Below are 17,049 nucleotides of genomic sequence, written 5' to 3'. Positions count from 1 at the left end.
CTCCTGCTGACAGCCTCCGGAACCCGATGCCTGGCTACCTTCCTCCCTGCTGCTCTCAGTCTTGAGCGTGGGTCCCGACTTCCAGCTGCTGCCGCCCTCAGTTATGAGCGTGGGTCCCGACTTCCAGCTGCTGCTCTCTGAATCTCCTCTGTTCCCTTCCTCCTGGGGTGTCCCCCCGGATCCCCCCCTTGCTCTGCTCACTGGGGCTCCCTTTTGGGAGTCCTCTGACTCACTGCTTAGGCTTGGAGATCTCGGGTCGTCATCATCACTCATTCTCCCTTCGGCTTCCTCCCCCTCGCTCTCTGTTTCCACCCTTCTCTGCGTCTCTGCTTCTGAACCCCTGACACATATGCATGCTGAGATTCCTGCATTACAGGGGCTTGGACTATATAAGGACCCTTGGGGTCTTTTCCAACTCAACAATTCTATGGTTCTACGCATGTCATACATATAAGTGCAATAAAGCCAGTCATTTTATTAAAAGCAGACAGACCCCCCCCCAAGCCACTTAGAACAAGAAAGTCATCACCTGCCATCGGAAGGACAAGGAAGGAGCCAGTCTGGTTTCTCAGGGTGGGAGGAGTTCCAAAGTTTGGGAGCAGCCACCAAGAAGGCCCTGTCCTCCATCTCCACCAAGCATGCCTTATTGCAGTAATCTAATTGGGATGTAACTTTTAACCGCGCAAATGCACTCCTGGCCGCCAGAGAGACCCGGGCCCAGGAAAGAATAACTGCAGCGCTTACCTTTTGCAAAGGGCGAAAGCCGTCAGGCCGTAGGGAGGGGCGCGGTGAGCCCACTCGGTCACGGGGTCCGTGGCAATCAGCTGGGTGTGCTCCACAGAGGAGCAGTGGTTCTCAAAGGACTCCTGGGAGTTGCAGGTCACCAGGCAGACCCTGCAGTAGAACTGCACGCTGGGCTGCAAGACCTCCTCGCCCGGCTTGCTCTCCACCCCTGGCAGATGGAGGAGATCTCTGCGCAACAAGCCTCGGTTCGCCTCCGCCTCCCAAACGGCCTGCTCCACGTCGCTGTGGGAGTAGTTGCACCGGTGAACAGTGTGGCGGCAAGGTTTGCCGGCGGAGACGTATCTGCAGTAGCTGAACTTCTTCAAGCCGCCTGGGCAGGGTCGGACTTCTGTGTACTGCTCCTTCTTCTTGCCATCAGAGATCACGTGGACCAAAAGGGATCCCCAGTGCCCCTGGCAAGCTGGCGCCGAGTCCTTAACAGAGATCCTCTGTGGGGTCTGGTAAAAGCAGACCCGGCAGATCTCCTGGAAACGGCCCCCAAACTCACTCCAGATTTCCTCCGAGATGCTGAGAGCCGGAGGTCTGGAAAGGCCGTTGGCGGAGCTGCCAACCTGTGCCTGCTGCACCAGCCTCTTCAGGGCCCGCCTTTCCATGTTGTTGGCGCGCTCGAACGTCCACACTAACACCTCCTCCCAGCTCCAAGCGAAGGTGCAGCGGTTGCGGTGCTTGGTGCAACCCAAGCCGGCGATGTAATACCTGCAGACGTCGTAGTGCGTGGGGTTTGGGAAGCTGGGACGCCTGTCTACTTTTCGCCACAGCTTCCCCCGTTTGCCTCTGCGCTGGCCCAGGAGAATCTCCATCATGCAGCGGTGCGCCACCTCCTTCAACCTGTAGGTGCTCTCGTTCTCCTTCTGGGCACATTTTGAGCAGGCCAGGTGTAAGGTGAGTTGCTGCTGGAGACCGTCCAGCGGTGTCGCAACCGCCCCGTTCAACAGGGGCATCTTTTGAAAAGGTCCTATGAGCTCACACAGCAGAGAACAATCGGTTCTGTGAGATGTCGAACCAAGGCAGCTACGGATGCCCAGCGAAGAGTAGCTCCCGTCGCAGCTCTCAAAACTCCTAAGAATTAACAACAAGAGGAGATTAAGGAATCTGCCTTGCAACAAGTCAGCCCTTCTTTTTCATAAGCAATTAGCGTTTTATTCAGAACTGTTTTTAAAAGTCCACAGTTTTAAGAAGCCCTAAACAGCCTCGAGGATAGAGCATCGCCACCCCAATCATTCAGCCCAGACACTGAGGTCCATCTCCGAGGGCCTTCTGGTGATTCCCGCACTGGGGAAGTGAAGCTACAGGGAACCAGGCACAGGGCCTTCTCAGTGGTGGCACCTGCCCTAAGTAATGCCCTCCCGTCAGATGTCAAGGAAATAAACGGTCAGATGGGTGGGGTATAAGTATGTTGTTGTTGCTCATAGAATAGTAGAACAGTAGAGTTGGAAGGAACCCTGGGGGACCGCCTCTCCTGGTATGCCACGCAGAGGACCTTAAGGTCCATGAATAACCATAGTTTAGAGGTCCCGGGCCCTAAGGAAGTCAGACTATCCTCCACCAGGGCCAGGGCCTTTTCAGTGATGGCTCCGACCTGGTGGAATGCTCTGTCCCATCAGATTAGGGCCCTTCAGGATTTAACCTCTTTCCATTGGGCCTGTAAGACAGAGCTATTCTGCCTGGCCTTTAATTTGAATTCAGCCTGACCTTTTATTGACTTTCTCTTCTCTCCCCTCTCCTTTTTTAATAATAATAATAATAATAAATTTTATTTATATCCCGCGCTCCCCAGCCAAAGCCGGGCTCACAGCGGATAACAACAGTAATTTTATGAAAATTACCCGCTCTGAGACCCCACAGCTAATTCTCCCCTGGCCTCCTCACTGGCCCAAGTAGGATGAATTCAGCCAGCTAGCCCTGGGGATTATCTAATGCTTATTAGATGGATTTCCCCTAAACTGATTTCTGAACTTTGAATTTTATTGTTATTCATGTTTTTATACTGTATTTTATGCTGCTTTTACAATTAAGTGTTTAATTTTTTGTTAGCCGCCCTGAGTCCGGTTTTTGAACCGGGAAGGGCAGGGTATAAATAAATAATAATAATAATAATAATAATAATAATAATAATAAATTATTATTATTATCCAGTCCTACCCCCTGCAATGCAGGAATCTTAATAAAAGCATCCATGACAGGTGGCCATCCACCCTCTGCTTAAAAGTTTCCAAGGAGACTCCACCACCTCTCAAGGAAGTCCATTCCACTGTCAAACATCTCTTACTGTCAGAAAGTTCTTCCTGACGTTTAGTCAGAATCTCTTTTGTTGTTACTTGAAGCCACCGGTTCGAGTCCTACGCTTCAGAGGAGGTGAACAGAAGGCCAGACAAGACGGGCTCTCTTTGGCCTAATCCAGAAATCAGGCCCTTAAGCCCCTTTTTCCCCTTCTGTTTTGCAAGCAACTTTAATTTCCCTAGATAGCAAAGCAGGGTAGCAGTTCTTTGAAATACAGCGGACGCGCAGGTTGCGAACGTGATCCGTGCAGGATGCACGTTTGCAACCCGCATCTGCGCACGCGGCGATTTGGTGCTTCTGCGCATGCGCAAAGCGCAATTTAGCACTTCTGCTCATGTGCGACCACCAAAACCCGGAGGTAACCTGTTCTGGTACTTCCAGGTTTCGGCGGTCCGTAACCCGAAAAAATGCAACCTGAAGCGGCTGTAAACCCGAAGTATGACTGTATTTTAATGGAAGTATTGAGAATGGGCAGCAGTGGGTTGGAGGGGTAGAATTTAACAAACCTTGTTTATGGACTACAAATTCATCCAGAGGCACCTTTAAGGGTAGGCAGCACACAATACGACGCAGTACCTTCTCTCTCTCTCTCTCTCTCTCTCTCTTGTTTTGCCAAGTACAATATCGGGATCACTGCTGTGACCGAAAATCCTCTCCTAAACCCTCCTTGCCCCCAAACCTGGCTGACTTCCATGGGCTTCTCAGAACCTTGCTCCACCAGGCGCTGGTTTCTCTGCCAACTGCGTTGCACCAGCTCATCAGAGCCACGTCCTGCTTGCAGCAAAACAGGAACCAGCTCTCCCAGCTGTCTTCCTCGCTATACATCGCCCTAAGCCAGCAATGCTGATTTTTTCCATTGTGCTAATAGACTAGTGTTAGAAGCTCAGATATATAAACCAGGTGCCAAATGGCTCCTTAAACCAAGGTTACGGTAGCCAAAACGGAATGTCTAGCGGCCATTTTGGGGCACGGTGGCTCTAAAAGTCTTATTTTTCAAAGGATGGCTATGAATGATTATCAGTTAAATATCTGGCTAGTTCAGATGACAACCGTGAGCCATCTTAAGAACTTTGAGAACTCAGAGAAGAAAAGGCATTTGGTCCAGGGATAGTCAACATGTCTATCGGCCTATTCCGACCTCTTTTCCTTAATGGTGCCTGCTCCTGCTCAGGCTGAACAGAAAAGGCATTTTGGTACCTGGAATTCCACAGGATGGGGTCTTGGTGTATGGAGACAGTCCAGATCTAATGATCCCCAGAAGGTGGAGATGTCAGGCACAATCCTGGCGCCAGGCATCTTCACTTGGTGGCAAGTGCTTGATGGCTAGCTGCAAAAGGGGCCTGGCGCCCAGATAATTTCAAATACTGCAACAGAGATATTTGCGCTGGAGGGACCAAGGACTTCATTTGGACTTTCTGTGTGCAAACACCTGGTTCTGTCCTCTCCAGATGTTATGGACTACTGGTCTCATGAGCCTCAGCCAGCACAGCTAAATAAACTTTCCACTTCTCCTCCAACAAACCATGGGATGTAAGCCAAGAACAAGCCATGATCCCCAATTCAGACATAACGCTAAGCAGTGTCAGGGAAAGCAAAATGTCACTTAGAGAAAGATCTGAGAAGGTTGGATATGTTTTCTTCTGGATTGTTTTATTTGATGTTTCAAACCGCTTTGAGGTTTTCTCTTTAAAATCTAAAGCAGTATAGAAACAACAACAAACAACTTATGGGGGGAATGGCACCTAAAAACTCTTATTGTGGCGACCGTAACTTGGCTTAAGGTGCCATTTGGCAATTCGCTGATACAGTGGAAGTTCGGGTTGCGAATGTAATCCGCGTGGGATGCACGTTCGCAACCCACATCTGCGCACACGCGGGTTGCAATTTGGCGCTTCTGTGCATGCGCAAAGTGCGATTTAGAGCTTCTGCGCATGTGCAACCACCAAAACCCGGAAGTAACCCGTTCCCATACTTCTGGGTTTTGGCAGTCTGTAACCTGAAAAATCGAACATCCACGAACATCCGCCTTGTCTAGCGTCCATTCCGGTGAACATCCGTAGCAAACCCGGAAGTACCGTAACGGGTTACTTCTGGGTTTGCCGCTTATGCATGTGCAGAAGTGCTAAACCACGCTTTGCGCATGTGCAGAAGTGCAAACTGCTCCGCGCACATGCACAGACATGGCACTTTGCAATGCGTCCGTTTCGGCTAGCGGCCGGGGCTCCGGAACGGATCCCGGTCGCAAAACAAAGTACGACTGTATACCCGAGTTTCTAAAACTGTTTGCACTCAAAGCAACTAGAAGAGGGCTAACATCGTACGCAGCCCTGAGAGTGGCTGGCATTCCCCTTGGCCCAGCCCCGGGGAGAAGGATGGCTGGTTGGGGAGAAGGAGGAACACAGTCAAGGAGGCCACACAGCGTGGGTGTCGGCGCTGCATCAGCAGATGTGAGCCTGAAGGAATGACTGTCGGTAGAGTCATTCTCAAAACCGAAAGGGAAATGTCTGCAGCAAACAAAACAAAAATTTTTAAACAAATAGGGAGTCCCAGGAGAAGCCTTCGAAAGTTAAAATGCAAGATCTGTGAGTCACTGGCAGCTTGACCCAGAAACTGGGTGGGGCAAGACCACAACATCATTTGTTTGCAGAGATACCGGCCGATGTGAGATGAGATTTGCTCTCCAGCTGGGCAAACAGTCACTCCCAGCATCACTCGCTCTGACAAATGCAAAGCACTCTTTTGAGGGCTTCTGAGAACTGGACAAAAACTAAAAACAAAGGTGGACATTCGCATCTGCTTGGCACTGGGACACCCCCAATGCAAAGGAAACACACACACACCATGCTTAGAGAACCACAAAACCATGGATTGCCAGCGTGGCACTCGTGGCTGCTCATGTGCTTTCACAGGCAGTGCTAGAAACTCAGACATAAAAGCTAATCGCCAAATGGCGCATTATAATAATTGTTTTTCAGTTCATTTCTATACCGCTTTATATTTTAAAGAGGGGGAATATCACAGTGGTTTGCAACACATTAAAACATCACATAAAACAATCCAGAAGAACACAAATTCAAGGAAAATATTTCAGATCTTTCTCTAAGTGACATTTTGCTTTCCCCATGTTTATTTACCTACTCAGTTTATAGAGTTGCCCCCCTAGCAGGAGGACTCTAGCAGTGTGGTTAGAGTGTTGGATTAGGGCCTGGGAGATCTGGGTTCAAATCCCCAGGAAGCTGACTGGGTGACCTTGGAGTCAGATGCAGCCCCTTAACCCATCTCACAGGGTCGTTGCTGTTGTAGTACAAAACATCTCCAGGTCACCTGGTTGTGGGGAAGGCAGGTTTAGTGCCTCGGTGGTTCTGGTCTGTATAATGGGCACAATACAGAAAGACCTAGCCTCTGCAACTCTGAAAATGTGGGCTTCTTTGTTTTTCATAGACTGAAGGGGCCTAATCGTGCACTCAAGGAGGGCAGCCAATGTAAACTGAATCCTGGTCGATAAGTACCGGGCAGTGACATTTCAACCCAAAATGTCACAGTTCACCAGGCAAGCTGCCCTTTTCAATAGCAGCCTTAAACTCTGCCAGTTTAAACTAGTTTAAGGGACACCTCTTTCCCCGCCAAGTCCAAAGGAACTCACCAGCTTGCCCTTCGCCACTTTCAGAATACATGCAGGGACTGTCATTTTTTTACAGAAAGACTCGTTCTTGCTGGTATAATCTTAACATTTACAACCAGATGAAGGTTTCGTTTTTGGAATAATAAATTTTCAGAGTAATTTTTACAATTATATCAAAAATTACTGATATGGTTATACTATTAGAAATACATAGACAGATAACGATGAAATTATTGTGAGGTTTATTAAGTTAACTGTTTATGTTTGGACAACAGTTCTGCTGTACTTTATTGGAAGGAGAAAAATAATCATTTCCTTAATAACAGGAGAAGGGGATGACAGAGGACGAGATGGTTGGACAGCGTTCTCGAAGAGACCAACATGAGTCTGACCAAACTGCAGGAGGCAGTGGAAGACAGGAATGCCTGGCATGCTATGGTCCAGGGAGTCACGAAGAGTCGGACACGACTAAACGACTAAACAACAACAACAACAAGGTAGCAGCTGGGACACAGGTGGCGCTGTGGTCTAAACCACAGAGCCTAGGGCTTGCCGATCAGAAGGTTGGCAGTTTGAATCCTCGCAACGGGATGAGCTCCTGTTGCTCGGTCCCAGCTCCTGCCAACCTAGCAGTTCAAAGGCATGTCAAAGTGCCAGTAGATAAATAGGTATTGCTCCGGCGGGAAGGTAAACAGCGTTTCCGTGCGCTGCTCTGGTTCGCCAGAAGCAGCTTAGTTATGCTGGCCATACGACCTGGAAGCTGTCTGCGGACAAATGCCGGCTCCCTCAGCCAGCAAAGCGAGATGAGCGCCGCAACCCCAGAGTCGTCCGCGACTGGACCTAAAGGTCAGGGGTACCTTTACCTTTAAGGTAGCAACTACAGAAAGAATCTCACCAACTGAAAAAAAAATTGGTTTCCAGGTGGAAAAATCAAAATTGGAAACAGAACTGTTAGATCCCAAAACTAAGAATTTGTCAAGAATATATAACTTGCTGTTGAAATGGAATACTCAGGATGAAACGGTGAAATCAACTATGATTAAATGGGCACAAGATGTAGGACATAATATTATGATGGCTGACTGGGAACAGTTATGGACCACAGGTATGAAGTTTACGGCATGTAATGCCCTAAGAGAGAATATAATGAAAATGATCTACAGGTGGTACATGACACCAGTCAAGCTTGCAAAAATATACCACTTGCCTGATAATAAATGTTGGAAATGCAAAGAGACTGAAGGCACATTTTTTCACCTTTGGTGGACGTGCCCAAGGATTAAGACATTCTGGGAGATGATTTATAGTGAAATGAAAAAGGTATTTAAATATACCTTTCTGAAGAAACCAGAGGCCTTTCTCCTGGGCATGGTCGGCCAATTGGTGCCAAAAAAGGATAGAACTTTTTTTATGTATGCCACAACAGCAGCAAGAATACTCATCACGAAGTATTGGAAGACACAAGATCTACCCACCCGGGAAGAATGGCAGATGAAGGTGATGGACTACATGGAATTGGCGGAAATGACTGGCAGAATCCGAGACCAGGGAGAAGAGTTGGTGGAAGAAGATTGGAAGAAATTTAAAGTTTATTTACAGAAACATTGTAAAATTAAGGAATGTTGGAATGAAATAATGTGGTTTTAGCAGAAATGCTATAAAGGATTAAGAAAAAATAGATTGCTAAGCGGTGAAGGAGGGAAAGTAAAGTTACATTATATTAAGATAAAATAGAGGACAAAAATTGGAAAAGATGGAAAGGACTTGCTGAAATAGCTAATTGAACTAGAATACAAAAAAAGGGAGGTGTGAGGAGGTCAAGGAAATAAGCAAATGAAAGATAAGTTATGGGAAGATTCTTTGTATTTTTCTGTTTCTTTTCTTTTTTCTCCTTGTTCTTTTTTTATTGAGATGTGATGTCTTGTATCTTTTTAATATGCTTTTTAAAAAAATTTTCTTTTTGTAACCCTTTAAAATTAATAAATAATATTTTTTAAAAAAAGAATCTCACCAACTGCACTGTGCTATCTATGGACCCTTTTGCTACATTCACACCTTCCCCTGTGCCACACTGTTCTTATTTCAGGCTCAGATTCCACCTGGGGCACTGCTGCCCGGACACAAGCACTCCTCTCATCTCACAAGGTGATAAATGCCACTTAATTTTCACTTCCTGATTCTGACTGCTTTGCCTGGGAGCAGCCAAAGATGCAAATTGTTTTTGTGCGATTGGGAGTGGGGAGGGGACAACCATTAATAAACGCTCTTTTGTTTCCAAGGCAAACTTGGATAATAAACCACAGCAAACCTGCGGTAACATAGCAGAGAGAAGCAGAGGGTGGCAATTGAGGACACTTGAGGAGGTGTCTTATGGGACTGTAAGCAAGGTGTTGCCAGAATCCCAACTCCCATCAGTCCTAAAGCCACGCTGGCTGAGGCTGATGGGAACTGGAGTCCTTCAACATCTGGAAGGGCAAAGTTCCCCAGCGTTGCTTTACAACAAACCTGTAACGCCAGACCGCATTTTTAACCTTATCTTGCAGAATGCGGGCGGATTGCTTAAGGTCGCCTTCTGGGCTCACGGCACAAGCAAGATCTGAAACGGAGACTTCCCGATTCAGAGCTTACACACTTTTGCCGCTATTTCACATGAGGTTCCACGCCACCTGTGTCACAAGACCAAGGACAAATATACGAAGCCACGCCTCTGCGCAATGGTGCAATAACGGAGCCCGGGCAAAGACCCACAAACAGCCACAGAATGCAGGCTAGGAATAAAATGCTGTCCGGTTTGCAAATATTAACAGCTCCTGTTGCATCAGGGAGAACTGAGCTGGCAGTCGCTGTGTTTCCAAAGAAACCTTCTCTCCGAGTTGCCAGCACATGCCTCTCCCCCAGTTCCATCCCACCTCACTCACCCTCTCCCTTTCCCAGCTGCTTTGACTGTTACCAGTTCTGAACCAGGACAGGGTTTGAGGACGGCTGTCACATAGTCTGAACAGATGCAGGGGAGCAGATCTGAGTGGCTTCTGTTTGTCAAGGCAAGAGGTGCCTGGAACCTGGACTAAATCATAGAAATGTACAGCTGGCAGGGACCCTGAGGGTCATCTAGTCCAACCCCCCGCAATTCAGGAATGTGCAGCTGTCCCTTACAGGGATTGAACCTTATCTGTCCACAAGCATCAGTCAGACACAAAGCTTTGTCTTCATCGCTGATGATTCTATCCAGTGTTGGAAATCAGCCAGGCACCAGGCATGCTTTACGACTGGCGCAGGTCCAACTGCAATCACATGGAGATCCCTGGATGCCTGGTTAGCAACAAACATCTCCATCTGGCTGGCCCCTCCAGCTTTCTTAGGCAGCTAAGCAGATGAGCTTAATAATAATAATAATAATAATAATAATAATAATAATAATAATAATAATACATTTTCATTTATACCCCGTCCTTCCTGGTTCAAAAACCGGGCTCAGGGCGGCTAACAACATTGGATTCATTGCATTCATATCCCACCTTTTTCTCCAAAGAATACAGTGGTACCTCGGGTTGAGTACTTAATTTGTTCCAGAGGTCTGTTCTTAACCTGAAGCACCAATTTAGCTAATGGGGCCTCCTGCTGCCGCCGCGCCGCCGGAGCACGATTTCTGTTCTCATCCTGAAGCAAAGTTCTTAACCTGAAGCACTATTTCTGAGTTAGCGGAGTCTGTAACCTGAAGCGTATGTAACCTGAAGCGTATGTAACCTGAGGTACCACTGTACATGGTTCACCTCCCATCCTCAGTTAATCCGTACGACCATCCTGTGAGGTAGGTTAAGAGGCTGTGACTGACACCAAGGTGACTCAGTGGGCTTCATGACTCAAGTGGGGAGTCATGCAATCTCCTGGGCCCTAGTCTGCTGCTCTAACCACTATACCAGACTGTTTGCCTAGAGTAATTTGGCCATGGGGCAGCTCTATAAATTAAGTAGGTAAATAAATACAGGCGATGCAAAATGCCACTTTCGAGAAGGATCTGAAATATTTTCCTGGAAGCTTGAATTTCTTTTATTCTAGATTGTTTCATTTGATGCTTTGACGTGCTATAAACTGCATTGAGATTTTATCTTTAAAATATGAAGTGGTTATAGAAATGAGGTGAATAATAATAATAATAATACAGTGGTATCTCGGGTTACAGACGCTTCAGGTTACAGATGCTTCAGGTTACAGACTCCGCTAACCCAGAAGTCTCAGGTTAAGAGCTTTACCTCAGGATGAGAACAGAAATTGTGCGGTGGCGACATGGTGGCAGCAGGAGCAGTGGCGTAGCGTGGGTTGTCAGCACCCGGGGCAAGGCAAGTAATTTGCGCCCCCTAACCCCTAACCTGCCGCCGCTGCCAGCTTCTTCTTGCTGCTGCCTGGTCTGGTCTGGTGTGGTTCTCTCCCGCGCTCAGCGCTGCGCTGGGCAGACGCTGCACTGTCCCTCCCCCAGATAGTCCCTCGCTCTCTCTCCGCACCGCACGCCTGGCACCCACCCCCTCCACAGTGGGCGGCGACCCAGTGGCTCGGATCGGATTCGCACAGCCAGCACTGCAGTGAGAGAGAGTGAGTGAGCCAGGTAGGGGCAGAGAGCTGCGAGTGCAAGCGCCCCCCCCCAGATGTTGCGCCCGGTGCGGCCGGCCCCCCCTGCACCCCCCACGCTACACCACTGAGTAGGAGGCCCCATTAGCTAAAGTGGTACCTCAGGTTAAGAACAGTTTCAGGTTAAGAACAGACCTCCAGAACGAATTAAGTTCTTAACCCGAGGTGCCACTGTAACTCTACGATTCTATGATTCTATCCTAGTTTCTAACACTGCTTCCCTCCCCTATGGTCCCTGCATTCAAATCGTTGTCTAAGTGGCTTCTCTTTGCTACGATACGGAGGATTCCCAACGCTTCCTTCCTAACTTATCACCCTCTGGCACTCGCATTCGTGCTGCTGAGCACCGCTGGGCCCAAGAGTGGTGCATAAATAATCAATAAGAGGTAGCTTATAATAAAATCTCTGCAACACTCTTCACTCTCCCCAGGGTGTTTCTCTGTCCAGCACACAGAGAACGGCTCCTTTAGCTCTGGAGAGCAGATAACAGAAATATTGGGTGTGGAAACACAACCGTATTTAGGGGGCAGACTTTGAGCATGAAATATCAAGATACAATTTCTTAGCTCCTGGTCATCTAGCGGAAGTAACTTAAGGAACAACGGGGGTTGTGCAGGAGGGGGAATAATAGGATCCTGGACTTTATCTTCTTTGTGGTGGGGAGAAAAAAAAGGAGGATATGCATTTCTGGAACTCAGAAGTCACCCCCCCCCCCGTTTGAAACTTAATTGCGCACTGATAACTGGTGGGTGTGAACAAGCGCTCACTGTTTGGCACACCCCAAAGCAGAACTTATCAGCACAACCGCAACTCTTTGCAAAGCCGCAGCTGGGCATCCCAAAAACAGAAGCTGCAATTTTGTACAAGTTCCCACGTTACATGATGTCAACATTCAGAGCCTTTGCCTCTGGCGCTGCCTACCCCTGGGATTTGCCCTTAGGGCTGAAATAGTTTCCCACATCCTGGTCTAGAGAGCCCCTCATTCTGGCATTCCTCACCCCCAGACTAAATTTTCCCCCTTCTCCACATGGAATGCAAACAGCCGAAAAAATGAACTCCCTACATCCTAGTAATGCAAGGCGGGGGAAAGCCCAGGGCTTCTTTTTTCTGCAGAAGGTTTTCCCATTCCTTAACTTCACCAGTCAGCGATACTGAGGATTGGGTGGCTTTGCAAACTGCAAATACAGCGTTGTGCAATCCTAGCAGTCTCCGGGTTATTAGCTTCACTTGGGGGAAGACAAAGTAAAATAAACATGCTGTCATTTTCTGATGCAACCGTCTGCGTTTGAACCGGGGGAAGAGGAGCAAAATGGCAGGGAAGTCACTGCTGTGCGATTGCACCAGCGGAGCCACGTATTCTACCTTAGATCAAAATCTATCTTTGTTGGGTTTCCGTATTCCTATCTGTATCTATCTCTCCTCCCCCCACCGATGATTGTGGGGGGTTTCCTCCCCCCCCCCCCGCTTGCATGCACAAGCAGAACCAGGACTAAGTTCATAGTGAAGTTACAGCTTACGTGTCTTGTTAGTTCTCATGCAATTTTTGTTTAATTGAAAAACCTCTGCTGCTGGTGGGGTTAGGTGGACAAAGGCACTCGATTCCTGCAATGCAGAGGGTTGCACTAGATGGTCTTCAGGTGTCCCTTCCAATTCTACAATTCCATGATTCCCCACTGAATCACTACTGCTGCCAGCAGTTCAGCCTCCCTCCTGCTTCAGCATGTCTGCCTGCGCATTACACGCAAGTAATGCACAAACAGAAATTATTGTGTGGAGTGGGGGTACATTTGCAATTCATTTCAGACGCTTCAACCTGCTTTGCAAACAGCTTTTGAGCTTTGTTCAAATACAGTGGTGCCTCGCAAGACGAAATTAATTCATTCCGCGAGTTTTTTCGTCTTGCGGTTTTTGTCGTCTTGCGAAGCACGGTGTCGGGAAAGTTTTGGAAAAGCTTCAAAAATCACCAAAGTCTTTAAAAACCTCAAAAAAGGCTACCACACCGTGTTCTATGAGTTGCTCCTCGAAGTCAAGTCGCAACTGTATTAACGGTGTTAAGAAAAAGGAAACAAACTTGCAAGACGTTTCCGTCTTGCAAAGCAAGCCCATAGGGGAAATCGTCTTGCGAAGCAGCTCAAAAAACAAAAAACCCTTTCGTCTAGCGAGTTTTTTGTCTTGCGAGGCATTCGTCTTGCGAGGTACCACTGTACAGGCAGTATTAAAAACAACTTTCCACATAGCGTTTAGGACGAGCCCTTTTGTGATCACTGTCTAGCAACCACATCAACCGGCAACGTCAAAAGTCTGAAAAGTGAGAAATTCATTGTGGATTTCAGGAAAGGGGGAAGAGTCAAGGCGTTATGGGGCAATTACTATTGTGTTTTCCAGCCCTCCAGATCAATGGGGGAAATGTTGAAAATAATGTTTTTGTCTGTTCCAGCAAAGCTAACAACTGGAGACCATAGTAAATATATAAGCCTGTTGCCTTCATGATTTCTTATGGCAGCTTGAAGACTGATATACCGTATTTTTTGCTCTATAAGACTCACTTTTCCCCTCCTAAAAAGTAAGGGGAAATGTGTGTGCGTCTTATGGAGTGAATGCAGGCTGTGCAGCTATCCCAGTAGCCAGAACAGCAAGAGGGATTGCTGCTTTCACTGCGCAGTGATCCCTCTTGCTGTTCTGGCTTCTGAGATTCAGAATATTTTTTTTCTTGCTTTCCTCCTCCAAAAACTAGGTGCGTCTTGTGGTCTGGTGCGTCTTATAGAGCGAAAAATATGGTAATTATTGCGGCATCTGGGTCTGTGGACTAAAAAGCCCACTTTGCCAGATGAAAGGAGAGAGAGACAGGGTGGCTTTGCAGCTGGCATGCCGTCTAGACTTGGGAAGACCCCTAGACTTGGGAAGACCCCGATTCGAATTCCCACCTTCCTGCAAAGCTCCTTAGAAACAGCCTAACCTACCTCTCAGGGCTGTTTCTAGGGACAAAATGCAGAGGTGAGTGAAGAGGATGACCCAAAGTCACAAAGCTGAGTGACCTACCGCACAGGGATGGTGTGAAGATAAAACAGACAAGGGAAGAACCATGAATGCTACCCTAAAATCCTTGAAAGAAAGGGAGATTGCAAATATATTCATATTATTTTGGGGGGAGCATGTTTTTACACAATTTTGTGAGAGGCAGTGTTGTGTAGTGGTTAGAGCAGTGCTTTCCAAACTTGGTTCTCCAGCTGTTTTTTTTTGGACTACAACTCCCATCATCCCTGACCACTGGCCCTGGTAGATAGGGATGATGGGAGTTGTAGTCCCAAAACAGCTGGAGATCTCAATTTGGAAAGGGCTGGGTTAGAGTGCCAGGACTATGACCTGAGAGACCGGGGTTCAAATCTGCACTCAGCCATGCAGCTCGCTGGGCAACCTTGGGCCTGTCACTCACTCGCCACCTAACCTACCGTATTTTTTGCACCATAACACTCACTTTTTTCCTCCTAGAAAGTAAGGGGAAATGTCTGTGCGTGTTATGGAGCGAATGCCTGTGGGTGGTGGTGGGGATCTGCTGCAGTCGTGAGCAGAGGATCCATGGTTCCCCTTCCTTCCCTCCTCCGTGGTTACAAAGCACGGATCCACATGGATCCTCAGGATTTTTGCATTGGGCTACTCCAAACTCACTGTCGGATCGCATGTCTGTGGCCACAGCATGAACCACAAAAATCATATATCCACTATTTTGTTTAGAATATTTTTTTTCTTGTTTTCCTCCTCTAAAAACTATGTGCGTGTTATGGTCAGGTGCGTGTTATAGAGCGAAAAATACGGTACCTCCCAGGGCTGTTGTGAGGATAAATGGGGAGGAGGAGGATTACATAAGCCACTTTGTGCTCCCTTAAAGGTGGGGTGGAAAGGTAACAAAACCACAAACCCCAAAAATAAGCTCAGGCAGCAGTTGGGTGGGTGGGGAATACGTGAAAATCCTTCCTGCCGCAATGTGCAAGCTTTCGGCTGCCACAGAAGTCCTTGTTGTTGCTGCTGCAGCAACAGCCCAGCCAGACCTCTGCTAGTCACCCTGTTGTTGTTGTTCAGCCTTCGGAATAAACACTGAGCCTTGGGAGGAAGGACAGCCCTGAACAGATGCGGGCAAGTCTTGCCTGGCAACCTGAGCCACCTCGAAACCTGGAGGCAGTTCGAAGAAAAGCAAAAACAAACCCACAGATTGGGGGAGGAGGGCGGGGGAGTGACCTTGGAAGGCTCACAATGGATGGGGCTGGAGCGATTTCCTCAGGTGCATGCAAAGTCTGGCAAAGTCCACAGGGGCAGAAGCACACCTGGCAGGTTTGCAGGATCCCCGCCCCACAGCTGCTCTGGACTGTGCCCTCCAGATGTCTGGGCCATGCCCTGGGGGGGGGCGACTGGGGGGAGTTGTGTTCCAAAACATCTGGAGGGTGCCAGCTTGGGGGAGGCTGCAGGGCGCAGGAACATATCTACCTGAATAGAGACCAGTATACAACTTTTCTATTAAAAACATTATTTTAAGGACGGCAAAAGGTCAAGGGAGGAGAGAGGCTGTGCTGAGAAACACCTCTCGCTCTGCGGAAAGATGAGAGAGATGCCGTCTCAGGGAGTTCCGCCGGCTGATCTCATCACCCGCACGGAGACTAACACAGAGACGCGCCTGCAGCTCCGCGCGCTCCTCCGCGCGCCCCGAGGGCGCACCAGCCTCCCTTCCTCCGTGCCATCCTAGGGATTGGATCGGCGCAAGCAAACCCGCTTTGCCGGATCGCGCCTGGCGCTCTCCCATCCTTTGTCTCTCCTTTTCTCTTCTCTCTTTTGTGGAGAGGCAGGGAAGGGAAGCAGAGACGCGGCGGATCCCAGACCTGGGGAGGATGGGGGTGGCGTGGGGATGGAGAGCGCATCCCGGCACCAGGCTAGAAGCGCGCCGTCCATTCCCACGTTAATGCCTTCTCTCTCTCTGCGTCCGCAGCAAGCCCGTCCCAGCCTGCGCTCGCCACGTGGGGAGTCCCGACTCTCCCCCTCCCCATCCCCGCAACAAAAGCTCCCCGATCCGCAACTCCGAGCAGCCAGCAGCCTCCCCGTTCCAAGCCCCCGGGGGAGGGTTGGATTCAGACGATCGGGTTGGATTCAGACACGGGTCGTGCCGCCACTCCGGTTCCCACGCGAGATCCAAGCTCCCTAGGGGCAGGAAGGTGGCGGGGGAGAGATGGGGGCGGCTGAGATCATGCCCCCCCTGGAAACGCCGGCGGAAGAAGCGCCCTCTCAACCTGCCCCGCGCCGAGCCTTACCGTGGGAACGCGTCCGAATCGCGATGCGCGTCCGATGCCCGCGACCCGCCTTGGGATGAAGTTGAGGGCGGACGGAAAGATGCGCCGGTGGAGGGGGAGGCAGCCGGAGAGTTATTTAAAGCCCGGCCACGGTTTCGTTTTCTGGGGCCTCGCCGCCGCCAAACCTATGGCAGCGCTTCTCGGAAATTACATCAGGCGGTGCTCCAGCCCCGGGGCGGGGCAGCCCGGCAAGCCGCGCCCGCCCTGCTCGGTCCCGACGGCGCATCCAGACCCGCGCAGCCGGCTGCCTCTGCGCGCGCCTCCGCCTTTCTGGAGCAAGTCGGGGCATTCCGCGGACGCGATGGGTTCCCGGCGCCAGGATGACCCGGGAGCCCTTGCATCGTGCTTCGGCGCGTGGCCCTTGCCTCTCCATCCTCTGTCTTCTTT

The 17,049-nt window shown here is 49.3% G+C and overlaps 1 protein-coding gene and 1 long non-coding RNA gene across 3 annotated transcripts in view; both read right to left on the bottom strand.

Annotated features, from left to right (window-relative positions):
* The window catches only part of LOC309534407, a 200,081-nt gene extending 186,137 nt beyond the window's left edge, over nt 1–13,944 (bottom strand). The window contains exon 1 of the long non-coding RNA XR_014220689.1: nt 13,850–13,944. This is a non-coding gene — a long non-coding RNA (uncharacterized lncRNA). The remainder of the gene's footprint in view (nt 1–13,849) is intronic.
* The window catches only part of HELZ2 (helicase with zinc finger 2), a 51,630-nt gene extending 34,830 nt beyond the window's left edge, over nt 1–16,800 (bottom strand). For both annotated transcript variants that reach the window (XM_082225742.1, XM_082225743.1), the window contains exons 1-2: nt 16,624–16,800; nt 745–1,863 (exon numbers count right to left, since the gene is read on the bottom strand). In XM_082225742.1, the coding sequence (XP_082081868.1) occupies nt 745–1,745 (1,001 nt within the window). In that variant the 5' untranslated portion in view covers nt 1,746–1,863; nt 16,624–16,800. The remainder of the gene's footprint in view (nt 1–744; nt 1,864–16,623) is intronic.
* Between the last annotated feature and the right edge of the window lie 249 nt (nt 16,801–17,049).

Source organism: Podarcis vaucheri (genome assembly GCF_965113315.1).
Source record: "Podarcis vaucheri genome assembly, chromosome: 6".
Classification (NCBI taxonomy): Eukaryota; Metazoa; Chordata; class Lepidosauria; order Squamata; family Lacertidae; genus Podarcis; species Podarcis vaucheri.
The sequence above is the reverse complement of the archived record's forward strand: the minus strand, read 5'-3'. Positions and strand labels throughout refer to the sequence as shown.